At 44.6% G+C, this 21,665-nt stretch overlaps 1 protein-coding gene across 3 annotated transcripts in view; it reads right to left on the bottom strand.

Annotated features, from left to right (window-relative positions):
- Window positions 1-20,387, bottom strand: part of Dnajc6 (DnaJ heat shock protein family (Hsp40) member C6) — a 149,333-nt gene extending 128,946 nt beyond the window's left edge. Inside the window, exon 1 of one of the 3 annotated variants that reach the window (XM_032901734.1) lies at window positions 9,532-10,830. In XM_032901734.1, coding sequence (XP_032757625.1) covers window positions 9,532-9,628 — 97 coding nt within the window. In that variant the 5' untranslated portion in view covers window positions 9,629-10,830. Of the gene's footprint in view, window positions 1-9,531; window positions 10,831-20,278 lie in introns of those variants that run through there. The other 2 variants (XM_032901712.1, XM_032901719.1) reach the window with 2 other exon arrangements.
- Between the last annotated feature and the right edge of the window lie 1,278 nt (window positions 20,388-21,665).

Raw genomic sequence — 21,665 nt, forward strand, 5'->3', positions numbered from 1 at the left:
TCGTACTGCTACCTACTTCCCCCTAAATATGTCATGGTTTGGATATTAAACCTGGTCCAAAGCTCTATATGTTAAGCCTAGGGAGGTAGTAAAGCCATTGAAAGAAAGGCTTAGTAGAAGTTGGGCAACTGAGGCATGCCCTTGAAGGAAATGCTGTTTCTCCTTACCCCCTTCTCTCTCTCTGTTGTGTGCATGTGCGCCCCCTTGAGGTTAATAGGCTTAATCCACAACATGGTCCCATCATGATACACTGTGTTAACAAAGCCCCAAAACAATAATGCCAAAGACCAAGGACTGTAATCTCTACAACTGTGACCAAAATAATCTCTCCTCTCATGATAATTGCTCTCAGCGATCTTGTTACAGTGACTGAAAGTCAACCAAAGGTGATATTTGTATATGCATATATATATATATACATATATGTGTGTGTAAATACATAACTGTATATTTTAGTATCTTAATATTAATACTGATATTAACAGTATTAATTGCTAACATTTTAGTAATTATTAATATGTGGTTAATGTTTAAATATTTGTTTTTTATTTTTAAAGTATGGGCTTCCAAGCAAAAAATAATACTATATTCCCAACAGTCTACATTTCACAGGGTGGAGGGTGTGGCTTATTGTAAGACATGTCTCTGTGTAGCCCTAGCTTTCCTGGAACCTGCTATGTAGACCAGGCTGGCCTCTAACTCAGATGCCCCTGCCTCTGCTTCCTGAGTGCTGGGATTAAAGGCCAGTACCACTACTTTTGTGACATTAAGGCCTTTTCTTGGGCCTTCTCCTTCTAAAGCCAGTTCCCAGGTTTTCCCATTTATCTTGCACCAGCAGGAGTCACAGCCGGGTTCAATTTCAATTTCTGCAAACTACCACCACCCCCTCAACTAGGAAAAGGCTTCTAAATTTAAACAATGCAGCCCCATACTAAAAATGGCCCAGAGAGGAACAGCTGTACCTTGAATCAGGCTCTGATTTCACAGACACAAGTTCTTCTCTCTCTCTCTCTCTCTCTCTCTCTCTCTCTCTCTCTCTCTCTCTCTCTCTCTCTCTCTCTCTCTCTGGGTGTGTGTGTGTGTGTGTGTGTGATCAAATGATTCTAAGGTGATAAGTTTGAAAAAAGTGCAGTTTGATATAAAAGTGTCTGTTTTTAAATGATGCCTGGGAAGAGAATGAGGACAAGATGGAAACGCAAAAAGGAGAAAGGTGCTGACTCATGTGGATGCTTTAAGGATTTGAGAACATCCTCCCATCCCCCACTCTCTGATCAGCAAATTTAAAAGTATAAAGAGTGAGAATCAGAAGGCCTGACTGGCCTGCAGTTCCCCGTTCCATCCCTTCCTAGTGATCTCATTCAGAGATGAGGCTGACCTTGATCAGTGGTCCTCAAGCTCTCTTTGTCCTTTGTGCTTTTCTAAAATGTTCGCCATCACGTCATCGGGAATGCTGGCTCAGTGTCACAGTTACAGCACTTGAGAGGCAGAGGCACAGAATGGCTGCTAGATCACCTGGCGAACATATCTGAGCTCTAGGCCAGCCAAGGATACAGAGTGAAACCTACCTCAATATTGAAATTTTAAGAAAAAGACATTAATATCATTTTTAACATTTTTATCAGGCGTGTAACACATGTACTGAAAAGAGAACAGAATGCACACTCAGCTCAATGCAGGTCACAAACTGACCGCACTTACACACGGTGGCACCCAAGGCCCCATCCCGTGGCACATCTTCCCTACTGGAAGTGAAGTAGGGAAGCACATCAAAAGGGACTGAAAGGAAGTACCAGTTTGTTTCTTGGTCTAATTTTAATTGAAAACACGAAAAGTCTTTCCACGGTCTCCACAACCGCATACATCGATCACACCACCGCCTTTCAGCTCTGAGTCACGTGAGAAGGCTGAGTTACACTCCCAGTGATTCAAGAGCCACCGGAATGTGTATTTGTGATGAAAGCAGAGTTAGGTGCACAAATGCTAAAAGAATGAGTCAAGTAAACGACCAGGCATGATAGGAAGTTCCAGGGTCCAGTTAATACGACACATAGCCCTGAAACTCAGAAACCCAAGAAATGCATGTTGGGTGCTGGCAAAGGTTTGTGGATCCAGTCTACACAACAACTTCTAACTTGATCATAAACCCTTTGAGCCCTCATGCCATGCAGTGTCAATGTGCCAATAAAAACTCAATTTTATGTATTTTGTGCTTTATTATATATATATATACATATATATATGTATATGTATGTATATATATATATGTGTGTATATATATATATATATATATATATACACATATATAAACTTAAGTGCAGAATAAAACATGGACCAGCTCAGGATTTGTTGGTGGTTTGGTTGGGGGTGGGGGTTGTGTGGGTGTGGGTATGGGGGTTGTTTGGACTCAGGGTCTCACTGTTATCCAGGCCAGCTTGAACTTCTGGGCTCAAACGACTCTCTCAACTCAGCCTCCACAGGACCTGCTGTCATCCTTGGCCTCACCCAGAATTATACACACCCAGTGCCACTACCTTTCAAAAGGCAAAGATGACTCGAGAATGGCGGCTCTCAACTCCCCACTGTTATCCTAACAACTAGAAGACATAGGCAGGAGAACTGATACCACCTCAAGGTCATCTTGGGCTATACAGCAAGTTCCAGGCCAGGCTTCATGGCAACACCAGAGAGAAATGCCAAGGCAAGCAGAGCAAGGTGTCTCATGACTACAACCCCGACCCGGGAGGCTGAGGCGAGATGACTGCTATGAGTTCAAGACCAGCCTGGGCTACACAGTGGGTTCCAGCCTAGCCTGGGCTACCGAACGAGACCCTATCTCAAAGACGTAAAGTGAGTAAAGGTGACTCAGGGTTAAAAGAGCATCCTGCCCTCCCAAAGGATCAAGTCCAATTCCCTGTACCCACATCAGCTCACAGCTCTCTAACTCCAGCTCCAGGAGATCTAAAGGACTCTTTTCACCTCCAGGGGCACCTGGACACCCATGGCATTCACCCGCACAGATAAACACACATACATAAAAATAAATCTTTGCTTTTTAAGAAAAAAACGAAATAATCGACATACCTAAACTAAGCAATGTTAGTGTGCACATTATTTTGAAGTGCATACATAGTGTAAGCACACTACAAACATATATAACACAAACATATGTAGGGTAGAAGAAAGTCTCATTTTTTTTTCTAAAACCGAATTTAACCACAGTCCTTCCTCTCACTACAGTAGAAGGAACTAGAGGTCAATAACAAAGAAATAACTAGATAAAACCACTTCTGTCGCCTGGTGATAAAGTACACTTTTACATGACCCTCTGATGACAATGGAAGTTATAAAATAGATTGTAAAAATTAATTATGACACAATACTTGCAGGACTTAGAGCAGTCATGTTCAAAGGAAAAATTATAGCTGCAAATGAACGTGTGTCCTCTCCTTCTATCACATGGGTCCCAAGAATCAAATCAGGCTATGGAGCTTGGCAGCAAGAGCCCTTGCACTGAGCCACGGTGTCCACCCTCTATTCATCATTTTAAGAGACATCCCAGTTAATGCTTAAGTAAGAGAAGGTTTAAAATGTTTAAGGACTAGAAAAAAAAGGAAAAATTATCTTAGTTATAGAAAACTGGCAACATAGGAAATCCTTCTAAATCTAAAAATTATTCAAATTAATAAGTAGGTTTAGCAAGATCATCAAAACAAAACCAAGGGGTTGGGGATTTAGCTCAGCGGTAGAGCGCTTGCCTAGGAAGCGCAAGGCCCTGGGTTCGGTCCCCAGCTCCGAAAAAAAGAACCAAAAAAAAAAAAAAAAAAAAACCAAGATCTAAAAAAAATGCATCACATTTCTGTACCTAGGAACAACTCAAAAACAAAAACTCCAAGTGCCATCATCACTTTCCAGCAGGTTTACATCCCTGGTGTCCCAGTGTCTCTGCTAGACATGATGGCATTTGCTCATAACCTCAGCACTCAGGGACTGAGGTAAGAGAATCACAACTAAGACCAGCCAGGGATGAACCAAGTTCAAGGCCAGTGTGAGCTGCACACAGAGCAAGATCTTATCTCTACGGTGAAAGAAAAAGAAAAATAGGTTTTGTTCTGCTCAGTTCAATCTCAATTACAAATACTTATACACTGCTTCCACCTTTTTATAAAGGCATCAAAATTACAGAATTGTAATTCCAAAGTTTTAACATTGACTCAAATCCTTGTAAAGCAGGAAGGTAAAGAATGAGAAGTGCGGGTTGGCGAGATGGCTCCACAGCTAAGAGAATTGACTGCTCTTCCAGAGATCCTGAGTTCAAGTCCCAGCAGCCACATGGTGGCTCACAACTATCTATAATATGATCTGATGCCTCCCTCTTCTAGCATGCAGATATACATGCAGATAGTGTTCATAAACATACAATGAATTAATAAATCTTTTAAAGAATGAGAAGTGCAGAGAGCAGTGTTTGCTTACCATGCAAAAAGCCCTGGGTTTGCTCCCTAGCACTGCACAAAAAGAAACCAAAACAAAAAGAGAAACCAAGCAATTTTCCATATAGATATTAAAATATTCAGGGGACCTGGGAAATACTTAGGCTCAGTCGGTAGGAGTACTTGCTCTGCAAGCATGAGGACCCAAGTTCAAATCCCCAGCACCCATTTAAAAAGCTGGGCATAGTTGTAAGTGCCTGTAACCTCAGTATTAATAGGGGGATGCAGGGGCTGGAGACAGGAAAATCTTGAGAGCTCCCTTGAGAGCTCACTAGCCAGCCAGCTTAGCAAAAATGATGAGCTTCCAGTTCAGTGAGAAACCCAAGCTCAGAGCAGGAAGGCTGGGAGCAATGGAGGAAAACTGACAACCTGTGCTGGCCTCGGCACACCCAGATATGAATAATGCATGCGTAATGTAAAAATTAAATAAGACACTAATAGTAAAGTATATGCATTGCAATGTGTAAGCACTCAAACAGAACTGTATTATAATGTAGCCAACCAAGTACATGCACCATGCAGAAATTATATGACATTAATAATAAATATATGTATTGTAATGTATAAACACTCAGGCAGAGCCATGTTACATTGTAGCCAGGCATTTGCATCTGTACACAGACTGCATAAGAAGGATATTGTGTTGCAATTTCTTCCCCCTACCCTGCAAAATACCATTATTACTTTAGATGAGTTTTTTTTTTTAAAACAAAATTAACTGATATAAACTTACTTAGATTTGATTGTCCTGGGAATTTCTTTGGGGGTGGGGGTCCAAGACAGGGTTTCTTTGTGTAGTCCTGTCTGTCCTGTAACTCACTTTGGGGACTAAACCAACCTCAAACTTAGAGCTCTGCTTGCCTCTGCCTCTTGATTGATGAGATTAAAGGCATACACCTCCATATCCGGCTAATCCTGGAAATTTAACTATGTATACAAGATCAACATACATTCTAGACTAGGAAAACTATAAAGGGTCTCACCTCTTCAACAAAAACATTTGAAAGTTACAGATCACACAAGGTAACTCAAACAGCTCTAGGGTCTTTCTGCTCTGAAAGCTATCAAACAGAACTTACTTATAGATTTCCAGTGCAGATCTAGTTTCCATTGATAACCACTGGCACGGACAAACTTCTAATCTGCCTTAAAACTAAGAAATTGCAAAAATATCATCTCACCAGCCCAACCAGACACAAGCAACCATGACAAAAAAAAAAAAAAGATATCAAAGGATTCATGTTGGTAAAGGGAAACAAAAATTAATTTTTTTAAACTAAAGAATAGAACCCATATTTAATATGTGAGGCCTAAAAGTCTCGGTCTGACCTTGTTCAACTCCTAATCTGATTTTGCAATTTCTTCTAGTGAAAGCATCCAGGTGTCTATAGCACAGACCATGCTCAAATCCTGCAATCACACATTCAAATGTTAGCCACATCCTCATTTGCTCACAGAATGTCATGTTTGTTAATATTAACTAAAACCCCTCAAAATATAGAAGCATTGGAAGAGAAATATTTTCTCTGCCTTTTATACGCAAAAACTTTCCACCCACCTGCCTGTTTTTTTCAAGTTCCCCTCTCTTGTTCTTTCATATATCTGTTTCTATGACCTTACTGGTAATTCACAAACTTTACCATGTCTATTTTTCAAACAAGCTAGAAAATTAGTCAAAAGATATTATTTTATTTTATTTTCTAGGGTTCATATTTCCCTTTTTTATACAAAGTAAATTAATTCTAATACTGATATAGGTAATTTTATCTTCTTTATATTTTTGCTATTATTTATTTATGTAAACATGTGGGGACGTATTGTGACTGAAGAGGTCAGGGCAGCATCAGATCCCCTAGAGCTGGAATTACAGACAGATCTGACCTGACTCATGTGGGTGCTAAGAACCAAACTCAGGTCCTCTACAAGAACAATACATGCATTTAACTGCTAAGCCATCTCTCCAGCCCCTATGCAATCTTATTTTAAAGCGAATTTTATGGTATGGCTTGTCTGCAAACCCCTACCTACCTGAGAAGTGGTTTCTGGGGTAAAAAGCCTGGGTTTGAATACAATCCTACTGCTCTGTGTCTATGTACTGCACAGAAGTGTTCCCTTGTACCACTGGAACAATATGTAAAAAACCTGGCAGACAACTTGTTACACGGTCATTGCCCATTAAATAGGCTAACACTTGTAGGCCTGCTTGTCAATATCTAGTTAACTCACTCAACTATTTTAATTGTCCTGTACATATGCCTTCTCCTGGCTTACAGAGCATTTTGAGACAATTTTACAAAAGAGACATAAGTTATAAGCTGCCTTCCATATTTAATAACCTCACTGGGCTGTCTAAGAAGTACTGAAAACAGGTTAAAGAAAGGAAGGCAGTTATTAAACCACAATCCACCATTTCCTGAACCCCAGTCACGAGACAGTAGCTCTTTCGAGTTCAAGTTCTCTTTGCCAGTGTACTAAGCGTACACCACCTCTATCAACCTTTACAATTTCACCTGGTTCCTCTGTTAGTCGTGACAGGAACTGACTTCCAAAAGGTTCCTCCATTTTGGCACTTTTTCAACGGTCCTCCCATTCAGGTCATTCAGGTCAACAACTCATGGTCTGGTGGACACGCTCATACCCTCTCTTAACTGTTCTGTATATGCATTCCTGTGCCTGTGTGCAAATGCATGCACCTCATTCTCTCTCTCTCTCTCTCTCTCTCTCTCTCTCTCTCTCTCTCACACACACACACACACACACACACACACACACACACACACACACTAATCCCTCCCTCAGCACAGACTCATCTCTCAGCACAGAAAGAAATTGGCCTGAAAGGCTCTTGGGGGACCCTAGATATACATTAACTCGTGACCTGTTTGGGTTCTCAGACATCTTTGTAAATCAGAGGGCAGTGGCTGACTTCATCTTTCTTTCAATAGAGATGGCACTCTTGCCCACATAGGGTTGCATTTCACAGACTCTTTGAAAATGAAATTAGTCTGTTGTGGCGTGTTTCATCATTCTTCAGTGTGTTTTGGTTAAGACTCAAAGAACATAGGCCTGATAACAGAATACAGCCCACATGTCTGCATGCACAAACGGCTTTAGAAAGCAAGTTAGCCACATACATTCAATAGTTTCTAAGATGAATTTATTCCACTGTGCCTGTCTGAAATGTTGCTCCCGATACACCCAAATCCCTCATGATTTGAAAAAGCATTGCTGTCATCTAACATCTTTCCATTCAGGAGATAAACTGAGACCCAAGAAAATCAAAAGAGTCTCATCCCAGTCTCTAATGAGAGACGACTGAACAAGTCAGAACCTGCCTGTTTGGATTGCCAGTCCATGGCACTTCCCAACACAAAGCGATACAAAAATTCCAAATTCCAGCCCCCATCAAAAAGGTCAGGAGACCTGAAGCTTAAAACACGCTGATGGGGAGGATTTCTGTTCTAAACATTGGCAAACACTGAGCCGGCCCTGAGCCTGTGATTCAGACAGCTTAAGTCATGTCCATGGCCTAGCATGACTTGACAAATAGGCATTTTTTTTTCTCTTTCTGCATTAACCCTTTCTCTAGCCACTGCGAATGGCAAGGAAACACTGTCTTTGTTAACCAGTTCTGAATAGTTTGACCACATAGGAGTTATTTGTCCATGAGTGGCAGCTGGCTAGCAAACAGAAGTGAACTGTCCTCTTACGCGTTCACCCGGGCCTCACACAGCTGTTTCTTCCCCTCTGGAACTGCTTAATTAAAATTTAAACACCAAAACCACATGGCTCAATGCGTGGATGTGAAGGGTCCAAAGCCTCAGAGCCCATGTTGCCAACAACCCCAGGCCCCACCCAGTCACTTTTAAAGGGCGAGCAGAGAAACCCCGGATCCATTAAGACACTGCCTTGCTTCTGGTAGCTTGGAAAGCCAGCCTCGCCCCTGGCATCCATCACATTGGATCGCTCTTTGCTCGGGTATCTGTGGATTATGTGAGTGTGTTTATACCGCTGTCCATCACCAGGTAGGAATCTTTTAACAACCATAGGTCAGACTCCAGTGGGGAAGGCCACACCTGCCACCGGGCATGCAGGCAGGCAGGCAGGGGCTGGGAAACCTGGCACCACCGTCCTGCACCTGCGCACCTGCCCAGCCAAGGGAAAAGCACAAGGCCCCAGGCAGCCTCAGCGGCGCGAGCGCACTGAACAGCTACGGAGACGCACCACTGGTGAACCCCAACATGAGCTCCAGGCTGCGGAGATGGCGGCCCCTCTGCAGGCACCAGGACCTAGAGAACCAAGGATGCCGAAAGAAGTGCGACCCTGAACCACGTGTATGCTGGGGCGAGCTGGGGGCTACTGCCCCTCCCCCCGCTGCGGCAGAAATTTCCCAGGGCCTCAGCGGTGAACCCCAAAATCCTCCAGAGTCCTCGGTTGGGGGACTTTCACGTCAATCTGTTTCTGCCCTCCTCTCCAACAGAATTCATTCTGCTGTTTTTTTTTCTTTTTTTAGAGGCAGGGGGAGGGGCAGGGAATAGGGGGAGTTTGCATCCCTGTGCAAGGTAAACAGTTCTGAAGGTCAGCGACTACGACTCCCTGCTGAGCCCTCCCAAAAAGATGAACGTTCTTTTAGAGATACTCAGTGCCTCTCTAGAAAACCCGAACTGTTTTAAGTATCACGATCTCCAGTTATTCCAATAATTGTCGGAAACCCTACATCTTAATGATTAACAATTATTATAAACATCCCCAAAATAAAACTATCAAAATTCTGGAAGCGATTATAAAGAAAACTATGAGATATGTGTACTTGGCCAAGATTAAAGAAAGAATATAAAAAATATGTTTAGTAATGCAAAAAATGGAAAACTGGACATGGTATTTAGAAAACAGTCACTTAAAAAGGACATATATTACATAACTAAAAATTACGAATATACATCAGTAATCGAAACAGTCATCAGCACAAACTAAACACATTCACGTTGTGACATCTCCCCCAAGCGTCTACCAGCCGCCCCTCTGCCGTCAGTCCCCTTACCTTTATTTTCAGAATCTTTCATTCTGTTTCCTCCCGCTGCTGCACGAGAGCAGGCAAGTCCGGCTGACTCTGCAACCCCTGACTTTGGATTTGTCATTCACAGACAGTCAGCGATCCCGGGGGCGAAGTCCCTCAACGCAGGAGCAGCCAGGCTATGATAATGGCATTCGAGTCAGCGTGCAGGGTTATAATTTTGCTTATGCTGAAACGGAAGGGATGAGGATGAAGGCAGACGTAAACACGACTTCCAAAACATGGCATGGAATCGGATCTGGAGCCTAGGTTCGCCCTTCTTCCTTCCTTGGAGTGGAGATCCAACTGCATAGTTTCTTCTTGCTTCCAGAGAGGCTTGGTTCACATTGAACCTGGAAGGTCTGCGCTGTGGTCCAGACTTATTTTCAAGTGACTTTGGAGGGGATAAAGAACTCTGAGCTTCTTCCTTGTACCCACTCTCTGCTTCATTTACTCAATAAACACCTGTGGGTGGGTCCCGCACAGCTCGTTGTCCTGCAGACACGTAGTGTACAGGAACGACCCCCAAGCTCTGCTCTCGGACGGCACCACACAGAGGCAATGGGTGCCCTAGAGTGGCCCATGTCTGCTGCAAGGCCATAGGTTCCTAAAGCTTCTTCCCCAAGATATAAGCTGATAAACAAGGAAGCTTTGCAAACCAGCCTGTCAGTGACTCAGCCCGGGACCAGGTACGAGGAAGCCAGACCAGTAGACTCCTCTACTGAAAGGCAAAGAAGTTTGCAGCAAACCTTTTAGTCGTTCTTTACACACAGAATTTTGTATCATTCTATAACACGGGCACACCCCTCCCTTCCTCTGTCACTCATTCAACGGTCATTTTTGCCAGGCCTAGTTCTACCTGTTAGGGTTCCAGAGGATAGGAGCAGGCAAGTCTCTGCCCTCATAGCAATTTTTACCTTCAGGTGAGAGGATTCAGACAAGCAATATGAAACCACAAGTGGCAGCAAATGCTGTAAGGAAAAATGGCACGTGACAATGAGGTAACTAACAAGTGCCATTTTAAGACCAGGTGGCCAAGTGTGATGACATCTAACTTAGGGAAACTGGGTCAGCATTGCCACAGTCTTCTGAACGTCTTTACTTAACACTGGGCCCGGAGTGTAGCTGATGGTATAATACTTGCCTGGCATATTCAAAGCCTGAGATTTGGCCCTAGCATTCATTGCCTTACAGCTCTATATCGCCTCCCCCTCCCAGCCCCCAAGAGAAAAAGTACTCTAAAACTGCCTTCTCGGGTCTGGTGAGATGGCTCGCTGTGTAAAGGTGCTTGCCACCAAACCTGACTCTGTCACCTGAACTCAATCCCTGGCACCTACGTAGCAGAGAGAACCCCTCCCAAGAATCTCCATGCATGCACCACAACACACATTAAAAAAAAAATAAGAGAAATAGGGGCTAGAAAGATGGCTCCGCGGTTAAGAGTACTCGAGCTCTTCCTGAGGACTCAGGTCGGACTCTCGACAACCACTCCACTGTCTGTAACTCCAGTCCCACGGGATCCAGGGCTCTCTTCTGGCCTCCTTAGGCACCAGACTTGCACACGATGCACAGATATTCAAGCACAACACCCGTATACATCAAAATCGTTTTTGAAAAATAATTTTTTTGTTTTTCATTTCTAAACCCTCACAACCTTCTCTACTAGATTTCCCCTCAGTGGCCGTGATTGGTTGGTTGGTTGGTCTCCATACAGATCGGAAAAACTGATCTCCAGAGAGATCAACTCTACTGTTTCAAGAAAACGAACAGAAAGAAATCCTCTGTTGCTCCCGTCCCTGGAACTTGCTATTTACATACAGCATTGACACAGAAGATGTTCTGGTTGGCTAAGAGTGCTAAAGACCTCTCTGCCATTAAGACCTGAGTGGTGTCAGGCAAATGACTTCACCTCTCCAGAATTATTCCCTTGCCTATAAACAGGAGCTCATCACCTGCCCTGAGCATGTACCGGGCTACTGGGAAGGTGAAGGGAGAAAGGAGATGCAGAACTTGGTAAACCAAGCACTCTGTTGATGTGAGGCGTCATTGCTGGCCGCTTAGACACGTTTAAGATGACTGATTTTAAGTATTCACCTCATTGCTGAAGCCATGAGTCAAGTATGGTCATGAAGGGGAAGCTGTCTTGGCCACTAGAGGATCCTGAGTTGATTTTTAGCAGTTTAAATCTGAAGACTTCCCGAAAATTTGGAAATGTTTAAGCATTTGGTTTTGGTTCTCATTACTCCTTGATAATGCATAATACATTTCTGCTCTTCTTAGGAAACCTGGGGGCCAGCGAGGGGGGATTCGATGAGAAAGTTGGATCTTGGATGTCTTCTAGATGCTCCAGAGATAAAGGCTGGGTTCTAAAGCAGGACTATGTGGGGGATGGTAAGTCTTTTAAGAGGTAGGGTACCCTGGGGGGTCTTTAGGCCACAGGCAATATAGTCTCAAAGGGGGTTGTGGGACCACAGCCCCTTCCCCTTTTACTTTCCTGGCCACAAGATTAACTGGTTTTGCTTTGCTGCGTGATCCCCCAATAACCCACTGACCCAAAGCAATGGGTCAAACCTGTCAGGAACTGAAGTAAAAAGAAGCATTTTCCAAGCTAGTGAAGCAGCTCAGAGGGCAAGGACACTTGTTGCCAAACCAGAGAACTGGAATTCAATCTTGGAACCCACCTGACAGAAGGAGAGAACCAACTCCAAAAGTCGTCCCCTGGTCTTCACCTACACACAGGCATTCATTTATAATAAGTGTCAAAATATGTTTAAAAAAATCTTTTCCCTCTGTAAGTCATCTCGCATACTTTGTTATAGTGATCAAAAGCTGAATATCATAAGTGGGTTCATTATAACTCCTTACCATTCATTTAATGACCCTCAGGTGCATACATCACATCGAAGAACAAAACAAAAACAAACAAACAAACAAAAAAACCCTGGGTATCTCCTCCTTCAAGGACTGAGTAGAACTGTGCCCAGAAGGAGCACTTCAGGGGGCTGAGATGCTGCAGACCCCATGCCTCCTCCCCTTCATTCAATAATACTCTGCAGTGTTGTACAGTGTGTTCTGTCTTCAGGATTTGTGGCCCCCAGTTGAAGGGTTACTAAATCAGGCAAACAAATGTCAGGGCTGGGTATGAATATAGGAGGCAAAAGGGCTCCGGGCCAGAATAGACTGGGTCCAAATATGGGCCATGCCATTTACTTACTGGTCCCCAGAGAAAGTTGGGATACATTCTTGACCCTCTCTAAAGTTTCTGTTCCAACTATGTAGGATAGAAATAATAATAGGACCATCTCCTAAGGCTGGGTGAGACACAGTATCTTCCCACACAGAGAGTATGGCACAATGCCAGAAAGGAAGGTCACCCTCAGTGCTATAAGGTTAATATGATTACCTGAGTCAGCCCTTTAAGCCTCAGCTTTCCTCATTAAACTGTGGAAAATAGTAATTAGTTTGTAGGGTTATTGTGAGGATTATACCCCAGGAAGGAGAGGAAGCCTGTGGTATAAAGGAGCAGTTACCCTCTGACTGGCTGAACTCAGTCAAGTTGCATTTGCTTCAGGGAAGGAGTACCAAGATCTGAAATAGTAGAGGGTGGGACCATCTCTGCAAATATCTACATGTTACTTAACACTGTTTTTGAAAGATTGCAAGCATACAAAGAAGTTGAACAAATCGAGCAGTGAACCCCTTAACCATGTACATTTTGTTATATTTCTTATATGTTTCTAACTCTAACAGCCCTTAACTGCTCCTTTGTTTGTTTTTATTATTTTATCATGTGCAGGAGAGAGAACATGCATGAAGACACACACAGAGAGATGGGGGGAGAGGGAGGGGGGAGGGAGAGGGGAAGGAAGGAGGGGAGGGGGAGAGAAGGGGGGGGAGAGGGGGAAGGAGGGAGATGGGGGGAGAGAAGGGAGATGGGAGAGGGGGGGGAGGGAGAGGGGAGAGAGCTTGCACATGCCATGACCCTTGATCTCGTGAAGGTAAGAGAACAACACTGTGGAATGTGTGCTCAGCGTCCATCTTCCCATGGTTCCACAGATAGAACTCAGGAGGTCAGGCTTACACAGCAAGTGCCTTCATCTGCTGAGCTACGTGACCCGCCCCATTTTATTATATTTTTGAGACAAAGTCTTACTATATTCCCAGGCTAACCTCAAGTTGCGATCTTTCTGTTTGAGCCACCTAAGTGCTGGAACTAGGCTTGCACTGCCACACACAGATTTTAACTCCTCTCCCCTAGATTCAGCAGCCCTCCCATCTCAGCCTCCTGAGTGCTGCAGCTACAAACCTGGCCCACTGTACATGGGTAACTGAATAATTCTTCCTCTTTTCTAAAGTCAGGCTGAATGAGGTTGGAAGGTCTTAAATGGAAAAGGGCTTAACACTTCCTTGTGACACAATATTTACCAAAACCTTAGATCTCTGACCCCCACACCATTCCAGCAGGGTCAGGCAAGCTCTCGGAAGCCTTGTCCTGCCTCACAGTTGGACTCAAGACCATGCCCTTATTCAGGAACAAGAGCAAACAGGCCCAAGCCTTGGATCGTCCACAAACTGACGACTCTGACCCCAAACTTCACATAGACTCATAACAAAGGCCATTCTAAACAGCCGGTCATGGCGTGCTCTGTCTCAATAACTGGGTTTAGGGGATGCTTCCGGCAACTCCACTGGCCGCTAAGCCCCTCTGCCGTGCTACACAGTCCCTCTCTTGTTAGAAGCCACTTCTGAGTGGCACGCATGCTGAGATGAAGAAAAGAGAGATGGCTTCTCAGAAGTACCACACTTGGTCTTTCTCCACCCAGTAAATCTGTTTGGTTTGCTCTGAGCACCAAAACGGCAGTTAAGGAGGTAAAATGGAGAGAGAAAAATCACCCTGAGCAGTGGGGATGTGTAGCCAAGTATACTTGGAGACTAACCACAGAAGGGGGCAGGCACTGTGGCCATGAGGAAGGCAGAATTACCAGGAAGCCAACTACCTGTCAGTCATGAGGAAGGAGATTAACCCGTGGAGTGCCAAGCAGTTCATTTGTATTGTCATTTGTGCGAGTTTACTGGAAAACTCATTTGCCAAAGCAGTGGCTTTAATGCAAGCATGTTCACATCAAGTGGACTGGGTTCAAATCCCAGAGTACCAGCTACGTGTTACTGCGAAGCATTATTCAACCTTGCTCTGATTTGGCCTTTTTCTCATTCATAAAACAAGGTAGTGTAAGCCAGAAAGACAGCTCAATGGAAACAAGGGCTAGCAGTGTGAGCCTGATGGCTGGCATTTGAGTCCCTAAACCAGCAGTTCTCAACACGTGGGTCACAAAGCCATTGGTGGTTGAATGACCCTTTCACAGGGATCACATATCAGATATCCCACATATCATATGCTCACATTATGATTCATAACCGTAGCAAAATTACAGTTATGAAGTAGCAATGGAAATAATTGTTTTGGTTGGGAGGCACCACAACGCAAGGAACTGTAGTAAAGGGTGACAGTATTCCAGAGGTTGTGAACCACAGCTCTAAACCCACAAAAAACAGATGCCTTGGAATCTATCAGTAATCCAAGCTACAAGGCCAGTGACAAGACAGTCTCCTAGAACCTCTAGGACAACTGGTCTGGAGAAACAACAAGAGTTTTTTTATAATTATGGAAATACTTAATAGATACTTGCTTTTATTATCTCAACATTGAAATATTTGTCACTAAGCCTGCTCATGTTTTTTTTTTTCGTTGATATGCTGATGGCTGGTCTTTCATTGCCTGTGGTCTCCTCAACAAATAGGAGGATGAACCAATGCCTGAAAGTCCTCCCCTAACATCTACACACACACACACACACACACACACACACTCTTAATGTAGATGATAGATAGATAGATAGATAGATAGATAGATAGATAGATAGATGATAGATAGATGACAGATAGATAGATAGATAGATAGATAGATAGATAGACAGATAGATAGATAGATGATAGATAGATAGATAGATAGATAGATAGATAGATAGATAGATAGATAGATGCACTGTTTAACTGGCACAAAGTACTACATATATGTTACAATCCCAATGAGAATGAGAAGCTGCACAGACAAGGAGCAGCAAGGCCAGGATACTTCATGTCATTCACAGCAGTCCTGGAAAGAAAGGGCTACTATATCCTATCATCCTCCTGTATTGTTGTGAGCTTGGGACACCAAGAAACGCCTAGTAACTTACTCATGCCACAAGTCAGCAAATGGTGCACACTGGACGAAAGCCCTTTTCCATTCACAGGTCACTTTCCCAAATCTTAGCTTGTACTGGGGTTACTTCATGGCTGATTAAAGGACAGATTTAAGAATTCTGCCTCTACAGTTCCTCACTTGGTGACTCTAAAATAGTGTGGAGAATTTTTACATCTAGGAACTGCTGATATGGATCTGGAAGCTGATTTGAAAACCCTCCCTCAGTTATGTACCTGTACACAGAACATGTGACAGGAGAAGGAATTGGGCCTGAGAACATCAGTCAGTAAATTCTGCCCCTCAGACAAAGGGGTGGTTACTTGTCAGGACCAACTATCTTGCATTTTATGTTTGTGTGTACATGCGTGCGTGAGTGAGTGAGTGTGTGTGTGTGTGTGTGTGTGTGTGTGCGTGCGTGAGTGTGTGTGTGTGTGTGTCTGTGTGCGTGCGTGTGTGTGTGTGTGTGTCTATGTGTGTGTCTGTCTGTCTGTGTGTGTGTGTGTGTGTGTGTGTGTGTGTGTGTGTTATGCAGGTGTGCTCAGGAGCGAGGGTGACAGATGTGATCTGTCATGCCCAGTTCTAACATGGGTGCTCAGGATCTAAAGTAAAGTCCTCCTGTTTATTCAGTGAACACTTTCCTCGACAAGCCATCTGCTCAGCCCCTAAAACGCCTTTTATATTTGCAATCTTGTTTTAATTCCATTAACCACTACCTCCATTTAATGTGTTTAAAAGAGAAAAGGACACGCTGTTAGAAACAAGGAGCCAAGCTAGCGATTAACTGACATATGCTCTGTTCTCTTCTTGTCCTGGAAAACAGTATCTGCTGGTATAGACCAAGTTGGTTCCAGCTGTGTCTTCCTAGGAAAGAAGCACCAACAGGGTGAGGTGATCTCTTGAGAGAGGAACTCAGGGCTGATTAGCATAATTCCAAGGGCCAGAGAAGCCTTCTGGTTACAGAAATACATCTACCCTCCGGACAGTCCCTTTTCTACGCTTAACAACTTTGAGGTGTGATTTTAAAAAAATCGTTCTCTGGGAAGGACGGAGGCATTGCAAGGGTTAATTTCCACTCCGCACAACTTGATCACATGCCCATTCATGGAGAAGCCTTGAATTTGATCCCAGAACTTGAAGAAAACAAAAATACTACATAATTAAATCTAAACTGAGTAACTGATTAGAACCCGGAATATTTAAAGAATCTCTATAAAGAGAGAAGAAGAAGATGAACCACCAAATAAAAGGGTAGGAAAGGACGGAGCCACACTTGTCACGGAGGCTCATCTGAGCAGCCAACGTTTGTGAAAAGATACTTAGATCTGCTATTTATCAAAGGAACCCAATTTTTTTAAAGACAAATGACCACAGTGGCTATGGTTGTCATGTGCACGGGGATCGTGCCTATACGCAGTATTTGGAAGGTCGAGTAGGAGAATCACAAGTTCAAGGCCAGCCTGAGATACATGAGACCCTGTCTCCAAAATCACAAAGCAATAAAAGGGCCTGAAGCATCATTTCTTACACATCAAGTAGGGAAGCATTAAAACATCGAACACTATCAGAATGGAGTATATGGTTGTATGAAATTGTCAAAGAATAAACTTACCTAACTTTAAACAAAAAGGCCTAGCAGAACGCAGAAAGGAATCAAGAACCTTGGTCATCACTGTCAGAAATAAATTAGCATGAAGCCTTAGAGGTCAAGGTGGTAAGAGCCCTTAAGACTAAACAATCTTGAAGTGTAAGATCTGTGCTAATATTCATAAAAATAATAACTATCCCTTTCTAGGCAAACATTAATTAGCACAGCTACAAGGCCTTAAGAATTAGCACACCCATTTTGCTGATGATAAACGGCTGAGTTTTAGAAAGATTAAGGGCCCCTGGCCAACATCACACTGTCTCGCTGTGTGCCACTCATTAGCAGCAGACTAAAATTGTAACCCGACGACCATCAGAGAATGTGGCTCGAGGTGTTCAAGTGATAGTGATGTCATTATGGTAAAAAAAATCAGATCACACTTTGCAGAACCAGATAAAACTGAGCTATGGATTTCTTTCATTGGGTGGTAGCTCATCTTATTCCTCCCCTCCAGGAATGTGTGGGAACCTGTCTATTCTGTGCTGGAGATGTGGCAGAGGGGGCGGTCTATAGATAGTCAGGCCTGAGTTAGGCATTGACCTGCTAGGAGGCCTCTGGCAAGTCATTTAGTATCTCTTAATTTATTGTCTCAAATATGAAGCAAAGGGAATAAGTATCATCTACCTTCTTCCTCCCAGGCGTTTTTCCAAGATCTGACCAAAGCTGGGTGCCGTGGTAGCACACGCTCTCAGGAGGGAGAGGTAACAGGGTCCTGTGAGTTCTGATCTAGAGAGTTCCAGGTCAGCCAAAGCCAGATAGTGAAACCATGTCTCAGAAATAAATAAATAAATAAGAAATTGAGCAAGATCTTGTTTGAATTAATCTATTGAGTATAATTAATAGTCATATCATAATAGTTTTGTCCCCGGTATGTTTAGGGAATGAGAAGAGAAATGAATAGTAGAGAAGTGTACAGGATTAATGTATAGCCTGAAAAACTGTGGATGAACCATAAGATGGGAACTGGGAACAGAAGCAGACAGTGATCTACATTCAGTACAGAACTATATTTATTTCTTGGTTTGCTTGGTTCCGTTTTTCTTGAGACGGCGTCTCACTATATAACCCATGCTGTCCAAGAATTAACTATGTAGACCAGACTGCTCTCTAGCTCACTAAGATCCCCCTGCCTCTGCCTCCCAAGTGCTGGGATTAAAGGTAAGGGTAGAGCTAGGTTTAAAATTACAATTGGTTTTAACACTATAAAACTATTATCCACTCCTTCCTACCCAGATCCAGATGATGTATGGGATTGTCTCTGAAAGAGTACCTGTTGCTATCCCCGACCCAGCAACCTAGAGAAAAGAGCTGACCCTCCCTAGCCCTGCTGGGTGTCAGCAGCAGATCTTGGTCAATATAAGGAGTAAGTTTCGTGTACATGTTAATTACAGTAGAAACACAAACTTAAGAAGCTAGCACGGTGGTGATGACAGGCTGAGGAGTCTCTTTACCACTCACAAAAGCTCCTGTCTGTAGCATTAAATAAATACTTGCAAGACTATTATTGATCTTTGTCAAATTTTATACTCCCTATTCTGTGTCAGTATGTTATAGTTATTAACTCTTTCTATTATTCATTTAATATTTAATAATTATCCTTAAGCAACAAGGTAGGGATAGCTATATCACCATGGGGCTCGGTTGGAATCTGCTTCAGGTCTGGATCTGTCGGCCATTTTAGAAATCAAGGCATGTCAGTCTCACATCATCAGATGACAGAAACAGACAAAAAGGAGACAGACAGGACACACACACACACACAGAGACACACACACACAAACACACACACACACACACACACACACACACACACACCTCGCTGTGTAGAAAAGGCAAAAAAGGCTGGGGTAAGTGTGATCTGAGACAGACAGCCACAAATGCCCTGCACGGGATGAATACCTAATGAAGAGGTTACAGGTGGCAGGAAAGACTTCCAGAGAGACAGCGTTTGGGTGGCAGTCCGCCAGGCTGCGAAATGAGGGCATGGCCTCTGCTGGCTAAGAAACCATGAGCCAGTAGATCATGTCGTTCCCTACTCAGAAGCCTTCCTTCTCACTGAGATAAAATGTCGACTCTTCCTCCCAGGCCTCAATCCTTGCCCTAGAAACTCTCACTTTCCCCTTGCTGAGCTCCTGGAAGCCATGCTGTGCGAGCATTCCCAGCTTACGGGAGTAACTCAACCGGTCTGGGGCTCCCCCAGTGGCTGTGCCTTAGGCTTTCTTGGCACATCTGCCTCTTCCTCTACCAGCCCAGTTCCCCAGGGATGGGTGGCATTTAGGAGTGTAATGTTGGCCTCCCTCTCTAGAAAATGCTCTCACGGGTCTATCTTGTTCCCTTCGGGTCCTGGCAGAGAGAGGGGCTGGATAAAAAAAATGAATGGAATGAATCCAGACCATGATGAGCAGCGGCAAGTAGAGGCCCAAGTAAAGACAGGATGCCTCGTACCTGGAAAGCAGTTCCTTGAAGCGGCTTCAGAGTAACCTGGAAGCTCCGAGAGCCAACAGGTTGGAAAGGGGATTGGGCTGGGCGCAGATGGGGAGAAATAGAAGGGAGCCTGGAGGGGTCATATCAACGCCCCAAAGGTACCGCACTGCAGGAGCTGGGTCTGGTGTGGGGTCGAGGAGGGGAGCCACCTGCATGATATTCTGTCGCGTGTCTCCCAGGATTTTCCCCAAGGCAGAGCCAAGCCGGCAGACAGGACTCGGGAGAAGGGAGCACACCGAGACCCGCCCCTACCATGTTTGAGTCTGGGCACCTCGGGCTTGGCTTCTGCGGGGTGTCCCAGTACCCGCTGCTCCTCCCCAGCCCCAAGTGCCCGTCCTGGTGCCCACCGCGCTCGCACTCACTCCGCTCCGCCCGGAAAGCCGATCGCATTCTCCTCAGCCGCCGGCCCGCGCGCCACCGCCACAGCGCGGACAGCAGCCTCGGGCTCTTAGTGCCTCCGGCCTCGGTCGCGCCCATCCGTGCGCCCGCCCCTTCCCGCCGCTGCCGGGGCCCAGGGTTGCCGCAGCCGCCGTCGCCGAGCGTCTGCTTGTGCCCGGCCGCTCCGGGGTGGACGCGGCCATGGAGGAGGAGCTTGCGGCGGGGCGAAACAGCCCGCGCGTGGCGGCCGGACCCGCGGGACCCCGGGCACGAACAGGTGTGCGCGGGCACGGACACGCGCCCTTTGCTGCAGAGAAATCCGTGCGCGGCCCACAGTAGCCGGCATCCTAGGGGAACCCCGGGAACCCGGGGAGAGCCTCGATCCTATCTCGCATGACAGAGAATTGGATCGAAGCTCCCAGGGGTAGGTAAGTCGTCTGCCCAGAGATCTTAGCGCGCTGAAAGGACGGCTTTCTCCTCAGCGCTCACTCTGTCTCACTGAAGCAACATGTTAGAAATTAAACACGCGTCTCTTTGTATGCCCACCAAATTATAAAACTGCCATCTTTGCAATCATGAATATCAGATAAGGGCTTCACGGGGTGATCAAAATTAAAGTCACCAGTGGTGGCAAATGAAAGCTACATGTCTCTGACTGCGGCTTGCTCAGCACTCCAGGCTTGTATGTCTTGTAGCCTGAACAACAACAAAAAGAGCACCTCATTCTGGGTTTATTTGGTGTTTCCGAAAATGAGAACAACACTCCTAAGAAGGGCTGATGTATTCTCCAGAGGTACCAATGTCCTAAAAAGCTGTGTTCGAGATCAGAGGAGGTGGGAGAGTCACAGCTACTAAACACAATTCTGCCCTTAGACTGCGCCCTAGGGTGGAGGCATTTCATGTTTTTGTGCTTTGTGGGGCTCTAAAGGATACTAATGGGTTGACCCATTAAATACATATGATAAAATAGATCATCGTTTATCAGTTATAAACCTGTTGACAGTTACCTTAAAAAGCTCTTAGTTTTAGAAAATATACGTTGAAGTATTTCAGAATAAAGGACCATGACACAATAAATGTAAAAACTAAGACGGGGAAAAAAATCACTTTACAGGACAGGAAGCCTACTACTGAAGCCCAGGTGTCAAAAACAGCGTTCAGAGTGGGAAAGTGCTCACCGTAAACATGTAAGGCCCCAGTGTGTTCTTGACACAGTAACAAAACAGTGTGGTATTTGCAAAGGGACAAAGGCACATAGATCAGTAAACGGGAATCAGGTACACTCCCTGAAATACCCCCAACTGACTTAGGAAGGAGCTCAGTGTGTTTGGCTTGGTAGTACTCACCTACAATCCTAATGCTGGAGTGGCT

This window comes from Rattus rattus, chromosome 1, assembly GCF_011064425.1.
Source record: "Rattus rattus isolate New Zealand chromosome 1, Rrattus_CSIRO_v1, whole genome shotgun sequence".
Lineage (NCBI taxonomy): Eukaryota > Metazoa > Chordata > Mammalia > Rodentia > Muridae > Rattus > Rattus rattus.